Genomic DNA, 22843 nt, shown 5'->3' with positions numbered 1-22843 from the left:
CATCTATTCATCATCCATCCGGGAGCCAATTAAGGCGCGACACGAAGAACTGAGCAGTCTGCGGAGCCAGCAGCCTGAGCTCCAGAGAGGGCCTGACGTTGGAAGGACCGCATCCCCCTAGGCGCGCGGCCGCTGGGTCCCGAGCGGCGGTTGAGCCGGCCGCTCGCGCACTGGGGCTGCCACTGCATCCTGCATCCTCCAGCGCGGCCGCTCGCGCACGCGCAGTTAGTAGTCGCTGCTGGGCGGCTGCCGGCAGGATCGCTCTGGGGAGACGCCGGGCACCGAGTAGCGGCCAATCGGACACCTGAGCTGCCGCTACTGGACACAAGCCCGCAGGACAGGTGTGTAGACCGCGGGTCGCCTTCCTACGGCTTGTTTTCTGGGGACCGGGTGAGAAATCGGATCCAGGTGCCCGGCAGCATCCTCTTCTGAGACTGGAAAGCTCAGCTTGGTGCAGCCAGGTGAGGCTGGAGAATGAGTTCAGGGATGAATGTGCGAGTTAGACTCTTGGGTGGGCTCTGCCAACCTTGGGGACAGAGATCAGCCCTGGATGGAAGGTCCGTGAGTCCCTTGGGTCCTCCCTGACACTGGGGAAGGCCAGGTTGCCCTGCCCAGCCTGGCGCCTCTCTCAAGTCCGTTATCCCAGCGGTTGCCACAGCTGCTGTTGCCACTGTGTGGCCCGGTTCCACGAAGCTCTACCACAATCCCTAAAGAGTTCTTCGCATCTTTCTAGAAAACGCAACAAAACCAACCTGGGCTCATTTGCAGCCCACTTCTCTGTGAAGCCAAAAGAACCCTACCTCCCCCACCCCCACGCTCAAACCTGGAGAAGGTGGCCAGAGAATCCTGGCCACTCCCTAGACACTTGGGTGGAGCCTAACAGGAGCCACTGGAGAGTAACCAGCGTGTGTTGAATCCAGAAAACCTTAATGACTAGAGACTCATTATCTAAAGCCTGTTTACTATCAATCAGATACTTTAGCTGAGTTTAAGTGGCATCTGCCTCACCCAGGAGGAAGAAGCTATTGCAGGGGTTTGTTTGGGGTTAAAGAGCAAAAGGCTAGGAAGTTGGGAGCTGGAGACAGAAGGTATAAACAGAATAAACAAATTAGGCAAAACAAACATTTAAAAATTAAGTGGTCAATGGTTCAATATCTCTGAAGAAGATTAACTTATGTTGAAACAGAATAGTAAATCATGGTTGTTTTTCTTGCCCTGAAAATTTGACATCTCTCTAGGTAGCCCTCTTTTTTTTTTTTTTTTTGGTAATTGTAATTTTGACCGTTTTCTAGTGTACAGTCTGTTGGTTTGGTCATCCAGACACATTGATCCTGTCCCTTAAACTCAAGATAGTCTTTTTTTGTCTTGTTTTGATTGGTCTTGTTGGTTTGTTGTCTGTAAATGGTGGTGTGTACTGATGGATATGCAGCTGGGGTGTGGGGTCAGGGCTCTGGGCTTGTTTGGTGTCAACTAAACTTTCCTTCTTTATTATGTAATTAGAAAACAGGAACCGTCAGCTTTGATAGGACTTTCTCTCAACTCATGGGTGACAAGAGGCCCAGAGAAGGGGACCAGTTCAGTTGTCCTTTGAACAATAGTGTTAGTCACTTAGTGACAAGGTATCAAGGGCAGGGAGCTTTCGAATGCCCTTTTCTGGCCTCCTCTGGCACCCACACATACGTGTACATAACCACACAAGAGAAACACATACATGTAATTAAAGTATATGTGTATGTATGTGTGTATAGATGGGTAGATATATGGCAAATACTCAGAATGAAAGAATGAGTCATGGAAGGGGCAGTATATGATCAGAATTACTAAACATTTTTTAAAGTAGAGTTTATTTTAAGAATTGGTTTTTTGGGGTTTTGTTTGTTTGTTTGTTTGTTTGTTTAGCAAACACCAGACTTACAAGATGGCAGGGGTTGGTTATAAAGGTTAGCAGGAGTGGACATGACACCAACTTACTAGTATCTGTCAGGAAGGCTAGGTCCCTAAGGAAGGCTGAGGAATCAAAATGTGTTCATTCCACAAATGCCCTCCTATTCAATTTAGTTATCAGACACCCCCAGGGGACCAGTGAGACTGTATTCTGTCTATTTTGCTTCATTTGGGGGAGCCCAGGGCCTTGGGGATATAGGCAAGCGTTCTGGCTGTGTTCTCGTTCCCAGCCCAAGTCCATACATTTGGAACCATTTGGTTGACTACAGGTGGTGTCAATTGAAAAGGGAATTAAAGACACAGAACAGCATGTTTACAATTTTTAAAATTACATTTATTAAACCAGATGTGATTCACTAAAGTAATCCTAACACTTGGGAGGCAAAGGCAGGCGGAGCTTTGATTTCTGGGCCAGCCTGGTCTACATAGTGAGTTCCAGCACAGCCAGGGGTACACAGAGAAATCCTGTCTCAAAATAAAAATTATATGTATGTATGTATGTATTTGTGGGGTGGTCGAGTACTGGGACACACATGTGGAGGTCAGAGGACAGCTTTAAGAATCAGTTCTTTCCCCCCACTATGTGGGTCCTGGGGATTAAACTTGGGTCCTCAGGCTTAGCAGCAAGCTCTGTCTGAGCCATCTCGATGGCCACAATATCAAGCATATCTCAATTCTGGGGAAAGAGCAAGTTCAAATTAAGGAAGGTGGTCGTCTTTGAGGGCGAATAAGTCCCCAAAGCTAAAGAGTGACCTCTGAACTATGAGTAAGGTTCAGGACTCCTCAGATAGCTTTCATAGAGAGAAACAAAAAGTATATACAGTGAATGAAGAAAATAAATAAATAAGGACAAAAGGAGAGGACATGACTGTTCCTAGGTGTGCTGCAGGAGCTAGATTCCCATAGACAAGAGGGAGATTAGCCAGAGGCAGAGACGTCTGAGAGAGTTCAGAGTCCTCAGGACACTGAGCCATGTGAGGAGAGCAGGGAGGGGGAAGGGGAGAGGGGAGTCAGGTCCAGCAGCTAGGAGGCCAACAGGACAAAATGGGTAGGTACCCGGGTACCCATTTAGTCTAGATTTAATTGGGAAGAGTCTCTGGGGGAAGGGCAGTTCAGCCCCTGGGCTGGAAAGTTCAGGGTAGAGGGTGGGGTAGGGACTGAGGGATGCTGGGAAAACCAGGTCTGCTTTGATATGTTAAATAGGCACCTCAGACTTTAGCCTGGGCTTAAAACTCAAGTTTATAAGAAGAGCTGGGCTTGGTGGCACACACCTTTAATCCCAGCACTTGAGAGGCAGAGGCAGAGGCAGGCGGATTTCTGAGTTCGAGGTCAGACAGTCAGGGCTACACAGAGAAACCCTGTCTCAAAAAAAACCTAAAAAACAAAAAACAAAAGCAAAAAGAGAGAGAGAGAAGCTAGTGTGTTGGCATGCATCTGTAATCCCCATGCTGGGGAGGCAGACAGCCCCTGGACCCCTGGGTACAACCAGTGTGGAAGGTACGTGAAGGTCCTCAGAAACTGAAAGCAGAATCGGCATATGGTGAGGTGGACAGGAAAGTTGTTCCTTTGTTCATTCTCTTGTTACTGAGACAGAAATACTGGATATAGGAATTTAAGGAGGGAAGGGTTTATTCTGGCTTACAGTCTGAGGGCACACAGTCGATTGTGACTGGGAAGGCCTGGAAGCTGCTCACACAGTGTTTGCAGTCAGGGAGTAGAGAGCTGGTCCTCAGCTCACTCTCCTTTGCAGTTCAGGGCCTCAGCCCACAGAATGCTGTCATCCTCATTAAGATGAGTCTTTATACCTCAATTAACACAATCTAGACACCCCATGAACAGGCCTGCCCAGAAGTTTCTCTCTAGGTGATTCTAGATTCTGTCAAGTTGACAATGTGAACTCTCCAGGAACTTAAACTGAAATTTTATTTTGAAAGAGAAAACATGGTTTCAAAGTGATATTGATGTTCTTTTTTTTTTTCTACATTTATTTATGGGGTGTGTGTGTGTGTGTTGTCTCTGGCCATAAAAATGGCAGTACCTGAGTATAGAAAGCTATTAAGGTAGATTTCTGTTTAGTGGTTTTCAAAATGTGTGTTTTCAAAGGAAACATTAGGATGGCAGCCACCACCTTTAGAAGAAATCAGGGTTATCTGGCTCGAACAGTCATCAAAGTTTTGATCTCAGGAAAAAGTTGTAGCCATTGAAGTAGTTAATGAGAATAATGCTTTTTGTGATCTGTATCATAAGCTGCTCTAATGATATGTAATGTGTATATTATCAAGTTCAAGTGCTTAATGTGTGTAATTATATTTATAGACTTGGGTTACCACTACCAGATTCCAATATTGGACATTTCATCGCCCTCAAAGGATCAGCCTCTAGCTCTCTCCCTGAGCCCTGACTAGCTGGTCTCTCATCTGTTCTCCAGCTCTATAGGTTTTCTGGCTTCTTTAAAGTGGAATGGTACAACATTTATGATTTATTTCATAACTGGCTTTTCCCTAGGCATAGTAGTTTTGTGTTCCTGCATTCCTGTCCTTCTGTTGCTGGATGTTTTCCCAGGGTTTGAGGGCTTCGGCTTACGTCCGTATGCTCATGAGTTGATGGATATTTGAGTTGACTCACATTTGCATCGATACACGAAATGTATCTTATGACCTGTGTCTATGCATTTGTGAGGATTTAGGCTTTGTTTATTTTGACTGTTCTTGAGTGCTATCACTGGACATGTTGAAACCTGCCACATTATTTCCTACTGCTCTTGGTATGGTACATTGCCATACTTCAGCAGTGTGTGAGGGTTTCAGTTCCTCCAGCCTGTGTGGTTTTCAGTCATCATTGTTTGTAACAGCAATTTTGGTGCTTGTAACGCCATCTCTGCCAGGCCCACCCTTCTTAAGTAGACCCATATACGTCTATAACTATCTATTTTCTAAAACGTCTTAGAGTTCTAAGAATCTACCTTAAAATTTTCCCCATGTTGACGTTATCATTATAGAACAGCATGCATGAGGAGGAGGAGGGGGAGGAGGAGGGGGAGGAAGGGGAGAAGGATGTGTTATTGTATGACTCCTTCGGAATCAATGACATGGAACTATCCCAGTGCCCAGCAGTACTCTTTTGGAAGTTTGTTGGCACCCAGGGAGAAATTTTGAATTAGTATATATTGATGAGAGTCCATGAGAACATAATTACACAAGCCAAGCGCTTCAGCTAAGAGGACAGCATGCTGCATTCGGCCTTGGCTGCTCTCAAACACTGCAGTTCTGGTTGTTTGAAGAGACATCTGGTCAGATAACCAGGTGATGACTGTGGAAGTTTAGGAACGATGAGCTGGATAGAACTTGGTCCTCAGCAGACAGCCTGCCCCAGCATGGGACTTGACTTGGCAAAGCATTATTTCATTAAATGTATGATTAAAAATCCCTCAGTTTTTGGTATTTAGGTGTAAATCACTTCTGGCTGTACTGTTATCAAATGTCCAATTTTATATATACTTAAGCTACATTATGTGATATAAGTGTAAATTTAGGGATCGTGATATCTTTACAATATTTGCATCTCATAGACACTTTCTGACATCTTTATATCTTTAAACATTAGCTCTTTGATTTTGGGAGAAGACTTAGAAATGAAAGTTAGAAGTCGATGTTTTACTTGTTCAAGGCTTTCTTTAAATAATGTTGTTAGTAAGTGAAGCATCCTAGAATAAAGAAGTCATTTCTTCCTTTGGGTCTTACCACAGAGCATCCCCATCTGGTTTTTCACTGGCTGCTCTTAATTTCACAGAGAGTCGATATGCGTTTCCAGGGTGTTGGACTATGCTTGGGTCTACTGTTCATCACGGTCAATGCGGACTTTATGGATGATGGTGTTGAGGTGGAAGACTTCAGTGAAAATTCAGATGAGAGTAATATTAAAGATGAACCTTCCTCGGGGGTAAGACGGTTGAGAAGTGAGTTCTAAGCTATTCTTTCCATGGTCATAGGTGTGACAGATCGCTCATGATACTTGTCCTTCCCTCCTGACACCCTCTGTCTTTTCAGTGGCTAGGAAAACCTCACTTTTTTCCAGCTGTGTTCCTTAAAGTGCCCACACACAGCAAAACTGTGTGATTGACACCTAATCCAGTTGTGCTCAGTAAACACAGGGGAGGCATTTGCTGCCATGACAGGAGTTCTCTGGTTAAAGAGGGCAAGGCCTTTAGCAAAGACAAAGGCCTTAAGTTTTGGTTCTTATAATACCATCCCTCTCCAGACAAAATAGAAGGTGCCATAATTCATGGTGCTCGGTGCTTATTTGTCTGTGGGCAGATTTGAACAGGGAAGGGTGGCTACATGGGCTTGAGCTGAGCTGAGCCAGGCTCTGCCTCTGTGCTGTGAAGGTTTACGTTCTGAGGAGATGACTTATGGGAGGCTGAGGAACTTGACAGAGACTTTGCTGCATCTACCTTGACCATTCCCTAGAGCAGTCCTCTGCTTTCCTAGTGCTGCAGCCCTTTAATGCAGTTCCTCGTGTTGTGGTGACCCCAACCATACAATTATCGTTGTTGCTACCTCATTACTGTAATGTTGCTACTGTTATGAATTGAAACAGAAGTATCTGTATTTTCCCATGGTCTTAGGTGACCTCTGTGAAAGGGTCATTCCACCCCAGGCCCCGCCCCAAGGAGTCAAGACCCACAGGTCACGTGGCTCTCTAGAACCTTGTCTCTGGTGCCTTCATATTCACATCTAATACTGTGAAGACTAGAAATCATCTATCCTGTTGTGCCGGCCTCTGTTTAAAGGGCCCAGAGAATTCATAGGAAGTTCTCATAGATCCCTTTGCTTCACCTCATAGTTACTGGATTTTTAATATGCAAATATAAATGTTATTGTCTGTTTGCAGTGAATATTGTGCTTCCCCTGTTAAATTTCAATCTCTGCAAAGGTGTTCTTTTGAAACCAGTTCTGGGATTTGCAACACAATGCTTAAAGTACCAACAGCTGGGGCAGATACCCTGCTACAGGGATCCTTGGAAGTTCCTACTTTAAAACATTGACGAGACTGTTCATATGTTTGGTGAGGTGGCAAGTGGGACAGACTTCCCGCATTCATTCCTGCACATCAGTTGTACAACACAGCAGGCTTCACTGTGCTCTGACGAAGACATGAACTTTGCACCCAGCGTCCATGCCTCTCCCTATCTCTGTCGCCCTTGTGCACTGTGTACTGGGTTCTGAACTGGCAGAATGACGTCAGATGTTGGCAAAAATAAATAACTTTAGCTTTTAAAAATTCTCTTTTCTAGACTTTTAAGTATAAGACACCTCAACCTATAGGAGAAGTATATTTTACAGAAACATTTGATAGTGGAAATCTGGCTGGGTGAGTGTTCCCACATTTTCTTTGGTTTGATAAGTTTTCTGAAGCTATTGGTCTATGAGAATTAGTGCTCCCGTGGCCTTTTGGGATAATTTAAAGCTATGTATTTATACAAAGAGACACAAATTTGGAATGCACACAACATTTGCTTATTCTCTAAGGTAGAGATTAACAGGGGCGATTGACTAGACAGCTTTGAGTTTCTGTTGCAGCCACAGAGATGGTATGCACCTCTGTGAGGGAGAGGGATAATACCTACTGGTTACTGTGCCCCAGACTCCTGCTGGGAGCCAGACGTGTGCTCCATTCCATTTCCCACTGAGACCCCAGACTCCCGCAGATACCAGCAAAGCTGAGCAGACTGAACTCCTGCCCTCTGGGATGGGATTGCTCAAAGGCTGCATTAACTGATCAGCTCCTTAGTACTAGCTCATTTTGAAGGAAAAAAACTGATTGTGTTGGGTAACAACCTCTTGTATCTTTACATGCATTTTTATCTATAAATTGCAAATCTTAATTTAATGGCAAATATCTTTGTTCACTTTTGTTTATAGGTGGGTCTTATCAAAAGCAAAGAAGGATGATGTGGATTCAGAAATTGCTATATATGATGGTAAAATACTTACTTATTCAGATATTAGATAGCACAACCAATGTTTACAGCCTTTGAGATTATATTTTTGTTACGTTATGTTGACCGGAAGCTCCACTCTGCCTTTCACTTGCCCCTCTACAGTGCTTCAGGGATGGCCTGCTCTAACCAGTTGTCTGACTCTTAGACCATGGTTGGACTTTGGCCCCAGTAAGCTCACTTGCACTGAGCTGTGCTGGACCTTTTACCTCAAGCCTGGGCACTCCTAGGTCGAGTGTAGAGGTGTATTAATGAGCACTGTAAGATTGTGGTCACCAGGCAGCCTACAGCTTCAGGCCTTGCCCATTGTCCACAGGATCCCTGATGCTGCCATCTTCAGGCTGGGCTATAGAAATGCCTTTCAGGGTCATATTTCCTTCCCTAGAAGGACCACCTCGGAGAATGACAAAAGAGAGTCTCCCTTCTGGTCCACAAGCAGCCTCCCCAACCATCATGTCCAAAAGGAAGTTCTCCCTCTACTCCAGCTGAGCAGGAGGGGAGTTCCTCTGTCTAGGAGGTCCTCACACCCTGAAACACATGGCTGAGAGCTCTGACACTGCAAGGAGGTTACATCACAGCATGTGCTAGGCTACAATGGCCAATTTCTTGCTCATAACTTCCATAATCGTATAAGACAAAGACCATGCCTGCCTGCCTCTGTACAAAATGTTCTCCATCCCCGCAAACTCTAAATGCCTCCACATGTGTGTACAGTTGAAATGAACCCATTGTCAGACCAATCTTAGAGAATTCTTCCCCTCAGAGAAACAAGGACATGAGACATGCTGCCCAAAATAAATCTAAATAAATACAGTCTTACTTACTTACCGTCAACCAGAATGCCTGACTTTAAGCATCTGTGTCTTTAAGAGAAACCAAGTCAAAGGTTCATTATTTTTAATATGGGCCTTGCTATGTAGCCCAGGCTGCCTTCAAACATGCAATCCTCCTGCCTCAGCTATGAGTAACGGTGTGATTACAGACATAGGCAATAATGTGTTGCTTCCTCCTGAAAAATCTTTCTTAAGAATACTTTAAAAATCCCAATAACTATACAAAACAAGAAAAACTCAGGCTGCTTTGATCATGGGACTTGTGGTAGATGCACTGGTTTTTTAGGGGGGGGAAGCAATCTAGAAGCATTAGTGATTTAAACATGCCCATAAAAATAATTGTGAGTTGAAACATTATAGCAAAATAACCATCTTTTATTAAATTGAGTTTGGTTAGAACAGACAGACATATATCGTTTTTGAAACTGTAGCATTTTATGTAAATTAAACTAAGTTTGGTTTTTTTCTTCTTTTTTTTTTTTTTTTTCTATTCTAAAACAAGTAAAGGGCAACGTCCAGCACAGACCTCTGCGGCTATAGTTAGCCCACCTGGCTTACAGCCTGTGTAGCCCCATGTTCTGACGGCAGAAACAGTCAGATCTAAAAACTGAGAGCCCCGCCCATAGCCCAGCCCAGCTTTGGGGCTTTGAATAATGTACTTTGTTTCATACATACTTTTAAATTTATTTTATTTTAAGTATCTGGATAAGGTAAACTTTGCTCTTGATAAAGAGGGTGCGCTCAGCAGGGTGATACACAGACAGGAAGTGCAGAGGCAGCACTCATAGACCTCATGAGAGGAAACACACTGTTATCACCATTGTTTTATTGAAAGTAGGTCAAGAAAACTTGTGTCCATCCATCTTAGAAGTGTACACAACATGTTATTTATTAGTCTATTGAGGTTTTTTAAATACTTATTTATTTTACATATGTGAGTACTGGTGCTGTCTTCAGACACACCAGAAGATGGCATCGGATCCCATTACAGATGGTTGTGAGCCACCATGTGGTTGCTGGGAACTGAACTCATGACCTCTGGGAGAACAGTCAGTGCTCTTGACTTCTGAGGCATCTCACCAGCCCCCGTCCGTCTTCTGAGTTTTAACTAAGGAAAAGAAGCCAATTTCTGATAAATGGTAAGAAAAAGAAAAGAGAGGATAGGAGAAGAGAGGAGAGGGAAAAAAAAGAAGAGAAAGGACAAGGAGGAAGGAGAGGGGAAAATAACAAATTTCAGGAATTATTTTCTGGTGCATTATACAGTTTCGTTTTCTCCACAATCAGTATTCACAGGAAAGGATCAGAGGGGACGACGGCTGAGAGGTGAAGTTGTCTGTCTTCTGTGACAGCTCATTCCCTTTGCTTTCTCCTTCAGGAAGATGGGAAATAGAAGAACTGAAGGAAAACCAGGTGCCTGGCGACAGAGGGCTGGTTCTGAAGTCTAAAGCCAAGCACCACGCAATAGCCGCTGTCCTCGAAAAACCCTTTATTTTTGCCGATAAACCTTTGATAGTTCAGTAAGTTTTAAGACTTTCTCATTTGTATTAGTCTGCTGTAATTTGACATCTGAATGTATGTTAGGTTTCGTGCTGCACATACACACACACACACACAACACACACACATACACACACACACACAAATCCCACCTTTCCGTTTCCAGGTTCATAGACAAACGCATGTATGCGTAAGCACACCCTGAGCTTTGTGGGGCAAAGGGGTTAGTGATAAACTTTCACATCACGTATCCCACAGGCACAATTCTGGCTCCGTAAAGACTGGCGCATTAAGTCAACACTCGTGTCTTAGCTTTTCTTGTTCCATGCTGTTAAGATAGAAACCTCAAGATATTCAGAACAGAGCTCAAGGCAGCAGATAGATTTCATCAGGGAAATGTGTTTGCAGGCCAATGTCCTTCAAGCATGGAGCTCTTTCAAAGCCCCACGCTGTCTGAAATCTCTTCCCCTTGCGCTGACAGCAGCCCTGGGGTCTGCACGTGCACTGCTCCAAGGTCAGGTAGAGATTCCCAGCCTGCTCTCACCTGCCAAAGTGAGGCTCTGAAAACCCCTCCCTTTCCTATGGCAGAGGAAAGGAAGTGAGCCAGCGTTAATCACAGATTGCCTTGTATTGGAAACTGTTCCAGATCAGTTATGTCCTCCAGAGTAGCAGTAGTCCCCACAGGCCTGCAGACTCTGAGGCTCTCTGCTGGTGCCATGAGCGGTGCTCCTTCCTGGGTTAAGTTGCCTCTTTTCAGCTTAGTCCATTTCGGTAGCTATCCAATCCCACGTAAAGACTATGAGCTAATTAAATTAACATTAGCTACATTGGTATTATTTATTAAGATTTGGTCTGATTTTTGTTTTCCTTGATAATTTTTTTCTTTTTCCTCCCCTCCCATGGTGTGTGTGTACAATTGTGTGTTTGTGTGTGCAGTTATATGTTTGTGTATGTATATGCGTGTCTGTGTATGTGGAGGTCTGAGGTTGATTGATACTGGGAATTATCCTTGATCTACCTCATTCACAGACACGGTCTCTCTGTCTGAAGCATAGCTGGCCTTTGTAGCCAGCTTGCTCTGTGAGTCCCCCGCCTCTGCCCACTGAGGCTGGAGTTACAGGCTGGCCACCATGTTCACCCAGCCACCATGTTTTACATGGGCTCTGGGGGGTCTGAACTCTGGTCCTGATGCTAGGGTGTCGAGCACTTTCACTACTGAGCCATCCCACAGCCCTTCCTTGAGAACTGGAAAGTAGCCTTCCTAGATGTCGCTCTGTGAATGCACCATTCATTTGAAAGGGACTGCTGTAAAGGAAGCCAAGACAAAATTCAAGTTCTCAGGGCTAAGATAAATGTAATGTTTTCAATGTGAGTCACACACACACACACACACACACACACACACACACACACACGCACAAATGATATCTTGTCAGATAAGAAGCAAACAAGAAAATACATCTAAAAATTTCTCAAACAACTGTGAAATTATTATTTTGAAAAAGTAAAGAGGTTCAAGAACTGAAAGCTGTCAAATGGGCTAAAGTGTTGTGTTAATGCTTTTAGTGACACAGGGCTTTTAGTGGCACGGGGCTTTTGCCAACATTTTTGGTGCCCTTTCCTTTCCGTGTCCATGTCAACACGTTTTTTAGCATTCTGTATCAATGTCAACATATGTTTGAGCATGCCTGACCTGAAGTCTGAAATGCTTTGAAATTTGGAACATTTTTCTAATCTCTGATTGCTTCTTCAAATAACAACAGTTTTGTGCTGCTTATTTTCTGTACATTTGTTTTAAACCTTAATTTTACATATGCACAACTGTGTGGTTTTTGATCATTTAATATATGTGTTACAGGCAGTGTGGGATGCAACCAGACATTTCTGTCTCTTTAAACATTTGTCACGTCTTTGTGTTGAGACCCTGTCTTCTGGCCCTTTCTAGGACAGTAAGTTATTGCAGTCACCACTGTTGCAGGGGCCGGAGAACTTCTCCTTGCTGAGTGGATTTTGGTCCTGGTCTTTCTCATCCCTCTTTCCTTCCTCTCCCTTTTGATTCCAAACCACCAATAACTCCTTTTCACTTCTATTCAATCACTATTTTCCTTCCAAAGAGGAATGAGGGCAAGTGGTAAACGCCTTGGGTGGTTTTGCTGGAATTATTTTACTTCACGTGGTGCTCCCTGGTGCCAGCCCTGCTGCCGGGAAGAAAAGTTTACTGAACATTTTTAAGTGGCAGAGCAATTTTCCTTTGGCCATCCATATGGACGCCTCTTCCTTACCCCATGTCAGTGCCACCACTGTAAACTGTGCATGAGGTCATTGAGAAGGGGCTGAGTGAGCGTTGGAAGGGCCAGCATCATGGGCTGATGTGCCTGCTCCCTGTGGCTACGTTCCCAGTCCTGGGAGAGCTCACAGTGGCTCATAGCACAGTTCTGGGCTGCTTCTCATAGTAGTCCCACCATCAATATATAAGGATTGCCTTTTTAACATTATCATAAGCAGTTTTTTGTTGGTTTATTTTTGAGTGGTTTTGGTTTTTGGGGTTTGTTTTCTGTTTTTCATTAAAGCTGTTCCACCTAGGTCAGGTTTTTGTTCGTGTTTTCCTGATTCATGGTAGAACGTGGTTTTTATAATATACTTTATTCATGTGCATCTTCTTTTGAGAAATGTCTGTGTAGGTCTATTGCAATTTTTTTTGAGACAGAGTCTCTCTGTGTAGCCTTAACTGCCCTGGAACTCACTCTCAGAGATCAGCCTGCCTCTGCCTCCTGAAGCATGCATATATTTTTTATTAATTATTTATTTACTTTACATCCAGATCAGTGCTTCAGTTCCCTCTCTCCTCCCAATCCCTCCTGCTCATTTTCCCTCCCCGACAGCCTCCTCCCACTCTCCTCAGAAAAGGAGAGGGAGGCCTCCCATGGACATCAGCCAGCCTTGGCATAGCAAGTTGCAGTGAGAGACTAGGGGCATCTTCTCCTACTGAGGCTTAGACAAGGCAGCCCAGTTAGGGGAAAGGAATCTAAAGGCAGGCAACAGAGTCAGAGGCAGCCCCTGCTCCTGTTGTTAGAGGATTCATATGAAGACCCAGCTGCACAACTGTTAAATATGTGCAGAGAGCCTACGTCTGTCCCTGTGGAGTGCACATATATTTTTTTTAAGATTTATTTATTATTATACATAAGTGCACTGGATTTGTCTTTAGACACACCAGAAGAAGGCGTCAGATCTCATTACGGATGGTTGTGAGCCACCATGTGGTTCCTGGGATTTGAACTCAGGACCTGTGGAAGAGCAGTCAGTGCTCTTACCCGCTGAGCCATCTCGCCAGCCCCCTTCACATATTTTTAATAGGATTTTTGAAAGTTTTTTCTTTTTGCTCTTGAGTGTTCCATATAGTCTGAATATTAGCCAATCATTTCTGATTTGTGAGGCTTATTTTATAGAGTAGACTAGCATGCAGTCTCTCGTGGAGAAAGCCTGCGTGCTGGTGGGTAGAATGTGTATCCGCAGCTTCTAGAGGACACGTGCTGTAACCACCTGTTGGTCTGGAATAGTTTAAATCCAGGGACCCTTTGCTGGGTCTGTTTGCTGCCTGGGAGGGAGTACGAGGAGAGCCGGACTCTTCGACAACCCCCTGCTTCCTGTCCCATCTCTGTGAATCTTAACAGTTGCAGCAAGCTTCCTGAGTGCAGTTCCACAACTGAGCGTCTACACTGCATCTGACCACACTGATGCTTGTCTATCAAGATCAGTAGCCTCTACCAGTTTTGTGCAGCAAACAGTGAGATCTAGGGTGCTGGCTCGGCAGGCTACGTGGACATAATGGTGTGGTGTCATGTAGCATCTTCAGCTGTAAACCGGGTGACTGCGAGGTGGGATTGCAGGGGTGGTGGGGCTGCTCTATCAGCTGGGAACGAAGCTCTTCAGGTGGAGCTCGTTTGTTGGCAATTTCCACAGGTTTACTTCGGTGTTCTTTTTTTTTGGGGGGGGAGGGGTTGCTCCAGTGGGTTCGGGCTGTCATGGTGTAGCATTCCCACCAGTAGGGGCAGGGTGGCGTTTGGGTAGCTGAAGGTCATACAGAGTCTCCAGAGCAAGGACCCCCAACTTTCCTAGTGTGCAGAATCTCCATTTACATCTCTGCTGTAGCCCTGTTTGCGCTACACTCTCCCTCAAACTCCTTTAATACACTTCTTCATGGTGTGGTGACCCCAACCATAAAATTATTTTCACTGCTACCCCATAACTGTAATTTTGCTTGGAATATGAATTGCAATGTAAATATCTGATATGTAGGATATCAGATATGTGACCCCTGTGAGAAGGTCTTTTGAACCTCAAAGGGGTGAGACGACCCACAGGTTGAGAAGTGCGGCTTTAGAGGCTGTGGTGACCCGTTCCTGGCTCTGGGGTAGGATGCTCACCAGTGACGGCCCTGTTAGACGGAGGTGGGCGCTCAAGCTGGATGCCCAGATGTTTCCAGGTGTTTTCAGGAACTGAGGATTGATTTGCCTTGGCTCCTTGTTTGGAGCCTGGGCGAGGCAGTCTGTGCAGGGCAGGCTTCCTGGTGCTTCCCAGGATGAGGGCAGATGGGTAGGATGGCTCGGGACCGCAGCTGGGCAGGTTCTCGAATGGAGGTTTTCATCAGGAACCTGGGTGGTGTCGGGCGCTGTATGAGCTGGGCAGGCTTTAGGGTAATTCGGTGGTGTGAGCTTCCTAAGCTGAGCTATGTTTGTGTGGGCTTCTTCTGGAGCAAGGAGGCCATCACTCATAGCATCAGTTGGCGTTGTCAGAGTCTCCTACTGGCCCATTATCCACTTTGTGAAGCCTCTTTGGAGTCAAAGCTGGTCTTGGCTGGAGAGAGGGGATGCTAGGTGCTGTGTGCTTGACCCTTCTTAACGAGGCGGTCCCAGGTCTACATTGTGCATCTCTGTTGTATCCTTAGTATTCATGCTCTCCCTCAAAACTCCATAGCGATTGTGGGTTTGGGCTTTGATTTTGGTTTTTTGCTGTTTGTTTGGGGGCATAGGCACGCTGTTGTTGGGTCTGAAAGAGAAAAACTGAGTTTTTCAAAGCACTTCCTGGAGGGTCCTTACAATCTCCTTTCATATTTAAATTCCTGAAATGACAACCTTTAAACCACACTAGGCATCATTTCTTATGTTTTGTTCCTCAAAGATATGAGCCCCACAAAGAAACTGTCAAGTTGTGTTTTAAGTAAAACTTAATGCTTTAGGGGAAACAAACAGGTTTGTTTGTTTGTTTGTTTGTTTGTTTTTGATAATTTCCATAACTGAGTGTGACATTTTTTCAACCTTTATTTCTGTATCGCTCAAACCTTAAGTTCTTTAAGTGAGGGCCAAGCCCCACATCGTTGGTAGGTGGGCAAATAGAAGGCAGCTCACACAGGATGTCAGTGGGGCAGGCGGGTCTTTGCTGCATGAGAGATTGTGCTTAGAGCCCCCTCGTGTGGACAGCTTGGGAAATACAGCACAGCACGGGTGGGATCTCCCACAAGCTTGAAAGTTATATACTTAACCCCCCTTCCCTGTCCCCTTCCCTCGCCCCTCCCCCCATACAAGTGTGTATACCAATTGGGATCAAGCTGGCAGACTGTATATGCTACTATTTTTCATCTCGTCCCTGAAGTTGCTTGGGAAACGTTTAGAAGTACGCCATTCATTAAATAAGCAGCATAGTGTCTGCTTTCTTTACTTTATATTTTTGTTATTCTTGTTACTTAACAAAAAACATCAAGTTAGCAACTACTTCCTGGGTTTTCCCATGGGACTCATTTATTCATCAGATGCCTAAGCTTCTGCTTTGTTCTCTTCGCAATGTTAATTTTTTTAAAAAAGATAACCTAAAACAGAACAAAGTTGCTAGAGACTTGTCATATGTTTTAAATCTACGAGAGACTTATAGCTGACACACTAGACAGTGGAGGTTTCCCTTTCTTGTGGTCATTTTAGTGTGAAAACCTAATTATTGAGTGAAAATCTGAAACCTCTTTGCTAGAGAAATTGAATAAACTAAAAGTATTGGGCACAGTTGAGGTGGAGTTGAGTTAAAAAAAAAAAATTAGTCGGGAGGCAGAGGCAGGCGAATTTCTGAGTTCAAGGCCAGCCTGGTCTACAAAGTGAGTTCCAGGACAGCCAGGGCTATTCAGAGAAACCCTGTCTCAAAAAACAAAAAAAACAACAACAACAAAAAAATAGTGTTGAATTCTGAATCTCCAGAGTTATCATTAGGCCCTGAGAATCCTGAAGTAGCTACGTTTGTTTATACAGAACATGGAGGCCAGGGATTGGCTCAGTAGTAGAGTGTTTGCCCAGCTTGTATGAGGCCCTGGGTTTGACACCCTGCTAAGGAGGCTGTAGGGAGAACTTACCACATCATATTTTGAGATTTCCTGTTGCAGTTTTAGTTAAAAATTTCTTTATCCCCATGTTAATACTTTTGCTGAGAAATTATGTAAATGAGATGGTTGGTTTTTCTCCAGTTGGTTATAATTATTTCTAATTATTTTAACACCATGACGGACCTGTAGATTTCTGCCCACGATATTTTTCATGTGAGTGAGCTTGGTGATCATGTAAAGTAATTGTGCTTACGGATGGGGAGAGTATTTCATTATACTTTAACAAGCAATGAGCAACGTTTACTTATCAGCAGTGTGGTTCTTTTTCCCTCCATTTAGATATGAAGTAAATTTTCAAGATGGTATTGATTGTGGAGGTGCATACATTAAACTGCTAGCAGACACTGGTGATTTGATTCTGGTATGACATTTTAATATCTAAGAACACCTTGTTAAAGTCAGTAAGTATTTTAAGGACTGGTTGACAACAACTGAAAATTTATTTTCAATGTCTTTTTTTGTTTCAACATGAGTTTACATGGCCTTTACAGTTCACTGTCAAGATTCATATGCAGTTGCATTGAGTGATGAAAACATCGATTCTGTGCCCTTTAGTGGCATAAATAACTGTGCTCTACCTGTGGGTAGAAGTAAGTAGCAGGTGCTTAGAGATGCTTATGAAGTAGCGACCTGGTGTCTGGAGAAGTCAAATGACAGCACAGAGCCCACATTAAAAGCTGCCTTTTCTTGGTGCTGACACCCAGAAAAGACCAAAGTAGCTTTGGGGCTCTGATAGTTTGGGGACATTCCTTACAGCATTCCACAGTGGGAGCTCTGCCAGGGGTCTGACTAGAACAGAAGTAAGGGTCCGGGGTCTGCTTGAGATGGCTTTGCTGTGGGCCAGCTCCACGGTGCACAGCAGAGCCTGCTTCTGCACTGCTGGCTTTAGGATCGAGTAAGAGGCCGTTTATAGGATGGAGGGAAGCTTGTGTTTGAGGTCTTGTAGGTCTTAGTGATAGAGAGGCAAGAACACAGTAGGCTTGAGTTCCTTTAAGAACTTAATTGGACCCAGCAAATTCTCAGAGCCCCTCTAAGGTAGGGACTGTCATCTCCACATTTGAGGCATCGCTGGGTTCTGGGGGCCCAGAAGCTCACCAGCTTCACGTGCCTGGTGGAGTGTCGGAGCTGCGGGAGCTGAGCGCAGCAGACGCGTACTCGGGAGAGGGATGTTCTGCTGGAGGTACAGACCCCACGGGGAATGAAATCTGGGGGGCCTCTCTTTGAGCACTTTTTTGGGGGCGGGACCAAGGGTCATTTCCTTGAAAGACCCTAACAGGTAACAAGCAATCCTTTTAGTCTAAAGTCACACATGTGCCTGGGTCCCCACGAACTGCTAACATCTGTTTGCGAAAATCGGTTGAAGTTTTTCTGAGCTCTTCCAAGCACCCTCAGGAAGGAAATAGCGTGTTCTTTTCTAAAGTAACACATTTCTCTGAAGCCAAAGTTTTCACTTTTCCATATCCCTTATGGTCTTTGTGTTGCTTGATAAGTTGGCACTTAATATAGGCTGTAAATTCTGCCCATTGCACAGAATAGAGAAAGCCAAAGAGTGCGCCATGACCTCTGGACTAATCGGAGCCATCCTCTTTCTTTGAAGGAAAACTTTTATGATAAAACATCCTACACCATCATGTTTGGACCAGATAAATGTGGAGAAGATTATAAACTTCATTTAATCTTCCGACACAAACATCCGAAAACTGGAGTTTTTGAAGAAAAGCATGCCAAGCCTCCAGATGTGGATCTGAAAGAGTTCTTTACAGACAGGAAGACTCACCTCTATACCCTCGGTACACCTTTCATTCATTCATTCATTCATTCATTCAAAAGTTCTCGTTTCCATGGCGATGCTGACGGCCTGTGTTCCGGAGAAAATAAATGTATCTACCTTTAAGAAGTTTATCTTTGAGGAAAGATAAGTTGTGTCAAATAAGTGGGGTGTTGAGGGTGGGGTGTCAGAAGAGAAGATTCCAGAGTGGACAACCCATCTTTCCTGATAGTGCTCCCTGGGCGGGGTTTATGTACAAAAGTGTACATTTGTAAGAAAATCCATTCTTAAGAGTGATGAATGCTGGGTTGGGAATTCTCAAGTGGTTCTGAAACAGTTTAAGTTCTTTGTAGTATACTTGCAACTCCTTAAGTTGGAGAAGTTTATCTTAATATGAAGAAGATTGGGCTGTAATTGTAAAGAGGGATGTTTGGTGGTCATAAGTCCCCACCGGGTCAGCTAGCTGCTGGGTAATTTTACCTGTGGAGATAATGGAATTTTTCACTGTTGAAAAATGAGTTTAAAACAAATTTTATCTTTATTTTAGAAAATATTGTAGCTAGTGGTTTCAGCAAATTTTGATTCAAAACATAGGGTTTTTTTTTTCCTGGTTTTATCCATAAACTTTTAAGTCATTTTATTCTTTAGAAGATTATCTTTCCATCTGTCAAGTGTTAAAATTACTGTTGTTTAGTGATGAATCCGGATGATACATTTGAAATATTAATTGATCAGAAAGTTGTGAACCAAGGGACCTTGCTAGATGATGTGGTCCCGCCTATCAACCCACCCAGAGAAATTGACGACCCCAGTGATAAAAAGCCAGAGGAGTGGGATGACAGAGCCAAGATCCCCGACCCTACCGCCGTCAAGCCAGAGGACTGGTAAGCCAAGGACTCAGCTGCAGCCTGGTCTGGCCTGTGCCGGCCACAGAGGCTCAGTGACTATTGCAGCTAATGAGACTACTGCTGACTTCAGTAATTTGCTATGAAATAATTTTCAGAAATTGATGTTGCATTGCCCTATCTTTTAATGTTGCTTTTTCTTTATTATGTTTACTTTATTGCTTTTTTTTGTTATTTTTTTTTAATGATATCAGTTCTGTGGGAAGATCCATGAGTTTCAAACACCAAGTCTTTCATTTCAATTCCTGGCCTGTTGTTCTTCTGCGTGTGGTATTCTCTATAGGTGTAGATTGGTTTGGGTTTTGTTTGTTTGTGGGTTTCTTTTTTAGGTTGATGGGTTGGGTTTTTTTGGGGGAGGGGTCTGTTTAATAATGACTTGGCTTTTTTTAATGTGTCACATGGCCTTTTAATACTTTTTTATTGGATATTTTCTTTATTTATATTTCAAATATTATCCCCATTACTGGTTTCCCCTCCAAAAAACACCCTTTCCCTATACCCTTCCCCCTCCCCCTGCTCACCAACCCACCCACTCCCTCTTCCTGGCCCTGGCATTTTTTTGCCCACACTGGAGCATAGAGCCTTCATAGGACAAATGGCCTCTCCTCCCATAGATAACTGACTAGGCCATCCTCTGCTATATATGCAGCTGGAGCCATGAGTCCCACCACATGTGCTCTTTGGTTGGTGGTTTAGTCCCTGGGAGCTCTGGGGGGTCCTGGCTAGTTTCATATTGTTGTTACTCCTATGGGGCTACGAACCCCTTCAGCTCCTTGAGTCCTTTCTCTAGCTCCTTCATTGGGGATCCTATGCTCAGTCCACCTCTGTATTTGAGAGGTTCTGCCAGAGGAGACAGCTATATCAGGCTCCTGTCAGCAAACACTTGTTGGTATCCACAACAGTGTCTGGATTTGGCGATTGTAAATAGGATGGATCCCCAGGTGGGGCAGTCACTGGATGGTCATTCCTTCAGTCTCTACTGGACATTTTGTCTCTGTAACTCCTTCCATGGGTGTTTTGTTCCCCCCTTCTAAGATGGGTATCTACACTATGGTCTTCCTTATTCTTGAGTTTCATGTGGTTTGTGAATTGTATCTTGGGTATTCTGAGCTTCTGGGCTTCTGGACTCACTTATCAGTGAGTGCATATCATGTGTGTTCTTTTGTGACTGGGTTACCTCATTTAGGATGATATCCTCCAGATTCACCCATTTGCCTACAAATTTCATAAATTCATTGTTTTTAATAGCGACATAGTACTCCATTGTGTAAATGTACCACATTTTCTGTATCCATTCCTCTGTTGAGGGACATCTGGATTCTTTCCAGCTTCTGACTATTATAAATAAGGCTGCTGTGAACATAGTGGAACATGTGCCCTTATTACATGTTGGAGCATCTTCTGGGTATATGCCCAGGAGTGGTATTGCTGGGTCCTCAGGTAGTACTATGTCCAGTTTTCTGAGGAACCACCAAAGTGATTTCCAGAGTGGTTGTACCACCTTGCAATCCCACCAGAGATGGAGGAGTGTTCCTCTTTCTACACATCCTCGCCAGCATCTTCTGTCACCTGAATTTCTTATCTTAGCCATTCTAACTGGTGTGAGGTCGAATCTCAGGGTTGTTTTGATTTGTATTTTCCTGATGACTAAGGATGTTGAACATTTTTTAGGTACTTCTCAGCACTCGGTATTCTTCAGTTGAGAATTCTTTGTTTAGCTCTGTACCCCATTTTTAATGGGGTAATTTGTTTCTCTGGAGTCTTAACTTCTTGAGTTCTTTGTATATATTGGATATTAGCCCTCTATTAGATGTAGGATTGGTGAAGATCTTTTCCCAATCTGTTGATGGCCTTTTTGTCTTCTTGACAGTGTCCTTTGCCTTACAGAAGCTTTGTAATTTTATGAGGTCCCATTTCTCTATCTTACATCACAAGCCATTGGTGTTCTGTTCAGGAATTTTTTTCACCTATGCCTATATGTTCAAGGCTCTTCCCACTTTCTCTTCTATAAGTTTCAGAGTATCTGGTTTTATGTGAAGGTCCTTGATCCACTCAGACTTGAACTTTGTACAAGGAGATAAAAATGGGTCATGTGCCTTCTTCTACATGTTAACTGCCAGTTGAGCCAGCACCATTTGTTTAAGATGCTGTCTTTTTTCCACTGGATGGTTTTAGCTCCTTTGTCAAAGATCAAGTGGCCATAGGTGTGTGGATTCATTTCTGGGTCTTCAATTCTATTCTGTTGATCAATCTGTCTATCGCTGTACCAGTACCATGCAGGTTTTTTGTTTGTTTGGTTGGTTGGTTGGTTGATTGGTTGGTTGGTTGGTTTTGGTTTTGTTTTTATCACAATTATTCTGTAGTACAGCTTGAGGTCAGGGATGGTGATTCTCCCACAAATTCTTTTATTGTTGAGAATATTTTCCCTGCTATCCTCGGTTTTTATTATTCCAGATGAATTTTGAAATTGTTCTTTCTAAATCTATGAAGAATTGAGTTGAAATTTTGATGGGGATTGCATTGAATCTGTAGATTGCTTTTGGCAGGATAGTCATTTTTACTATATTAATCCTGCCAATCCATGAGCATGGGAGACCTTTCCATCTTCTGAGATCTTCTTTAATTTCTTTCTTCAGAAACTTGAAGTTCTTATCATACAGATCTTTCACTTCCTTAGTTAGAGTCACATCAAGATATTTTATATTATTTATGACTATTGTAAAGGGTGTTGTTTCCCTAATTTCTTTCTCAGCCTGTTTATCCTTTGTGTAGAGGATGGCCACTGATTTGTTTGAATTAATTTTATATCCAGCCACTTTGCTGAAGTTGTTTATCAGGTTTAGGCGTTCCCTGGTGGAATTTTTGGGGTCACTTAAGTATACTATCATATCATCTGCAAAAAGTGATATTTTGACTTCTTCCTTTCCAATTTGTATCCCTTTGATCTCCTTTTGTTGTCTAATTGCTCTGGCTAGGACTTCAATCACTATATTGAATAGATAGGGAGAGAGTAGGCAGCCTTGCCTAGTCCCTGATTTTAGTGGGGTTGCTTCAAGTTTCTCTCCATTTAGTTTGATGTTGGCTACTGGTTTGCTGTAGATTGCTTTTATCATGTTTAGGTATGGGCCTTGAATTCCTGATCTTTCCAAGGCTTTTATCATGAATGGTGTTGGAATTGAGTCCATTGATATTAAGAGATATTAAGGAAAAGTCATTGTTGCTTCCTGTTATTTTTGTTGTTATAGTTGGAATTCTGTTCATGTGGCTATCTTCTTTTACATTTGTTGAAAGATTACTTTCTTGCTTTTTCTAGAGCATAGTTTCCCTCCTTGTGTTGGAGTTTTCCCTTTATTATCCTTTGGATTTGTGGAAAGATATTGTGTAAATTTGGTTTTTTCATGGAATACCTTGGTTTCTCCATCTATGGTAATTGAGAGTTTTGCTGGATATAGTAGCCTGTGCTGGAATTTGTGT

General features: G+C 43.5%; 1 protein-coding gene across 3 annotated transcripts in view; it reads left to right on the top strand.

Annotated features, from left to right (window-relative positions):
* Positions 1 to 203: 203 nt before the first annotated feature.
* Clgn (calmegin) overlaps positions 204 to 22843 on the top strand; it is a 36721-nt gene continuing 14081 nt past the window's right edge. Inside the window, exons 1-8 of one of the 3 annotated variants that reach the window (XM_085843776.1) lie at positions 204 to 341; positions 5734 to 5883; positions 7238 to 7314; positions 7866 to 7924; positions 10151 to 10292; positions 16976 to 17057; positions 18294 to 18486; positions 19159 to 19348. In XM_085843776.1, the coding sequence (XP_085699902.1) occupies positions 5743 to 5883; positions 7238 to 7314; positions 7866 to 7924; positions 10151 to 10292; positions 16976 to 17057; positions 18294 to 18486; positions 19159 to 19348 (884 nt within the window). In that variant the 5' untranslated portion in view covers positions 204 to 341; positions 5734 to 5742. Of the gene's footprint in view, positions 462 to 5733; positions 5900 to 7237; positions 7315 to 7865; positions 7925 to 10150; positions 10293 to 16975; positions 17058 to 18293; positions 18487 to 19158; positions 19349 to 22843 lie in introns of those variants that run through there. The other 2 variants (XM_085843775.1, XM_085843777.1) reach the window with 2 other exon arrangements.

Source organism: Mus caroli, unplaced genomic scaffold (genome assembly GCF_978045245.1).
Source record: "Mus caroli unplaced genomic scaffold, Mus_caroli_1 scaffold_10, whole genome shotgun sequence".
NCBI lineage: Eukaryota > Metazoa > Chordata > Mammalia > Rodentia > Muridae > Mus > Mus caroli.
The sequence above is the reverse complement of the archived record's forward strand: the minus strand, read 5'-3'. Positions and strand labels throughout refer to the sequence as shown.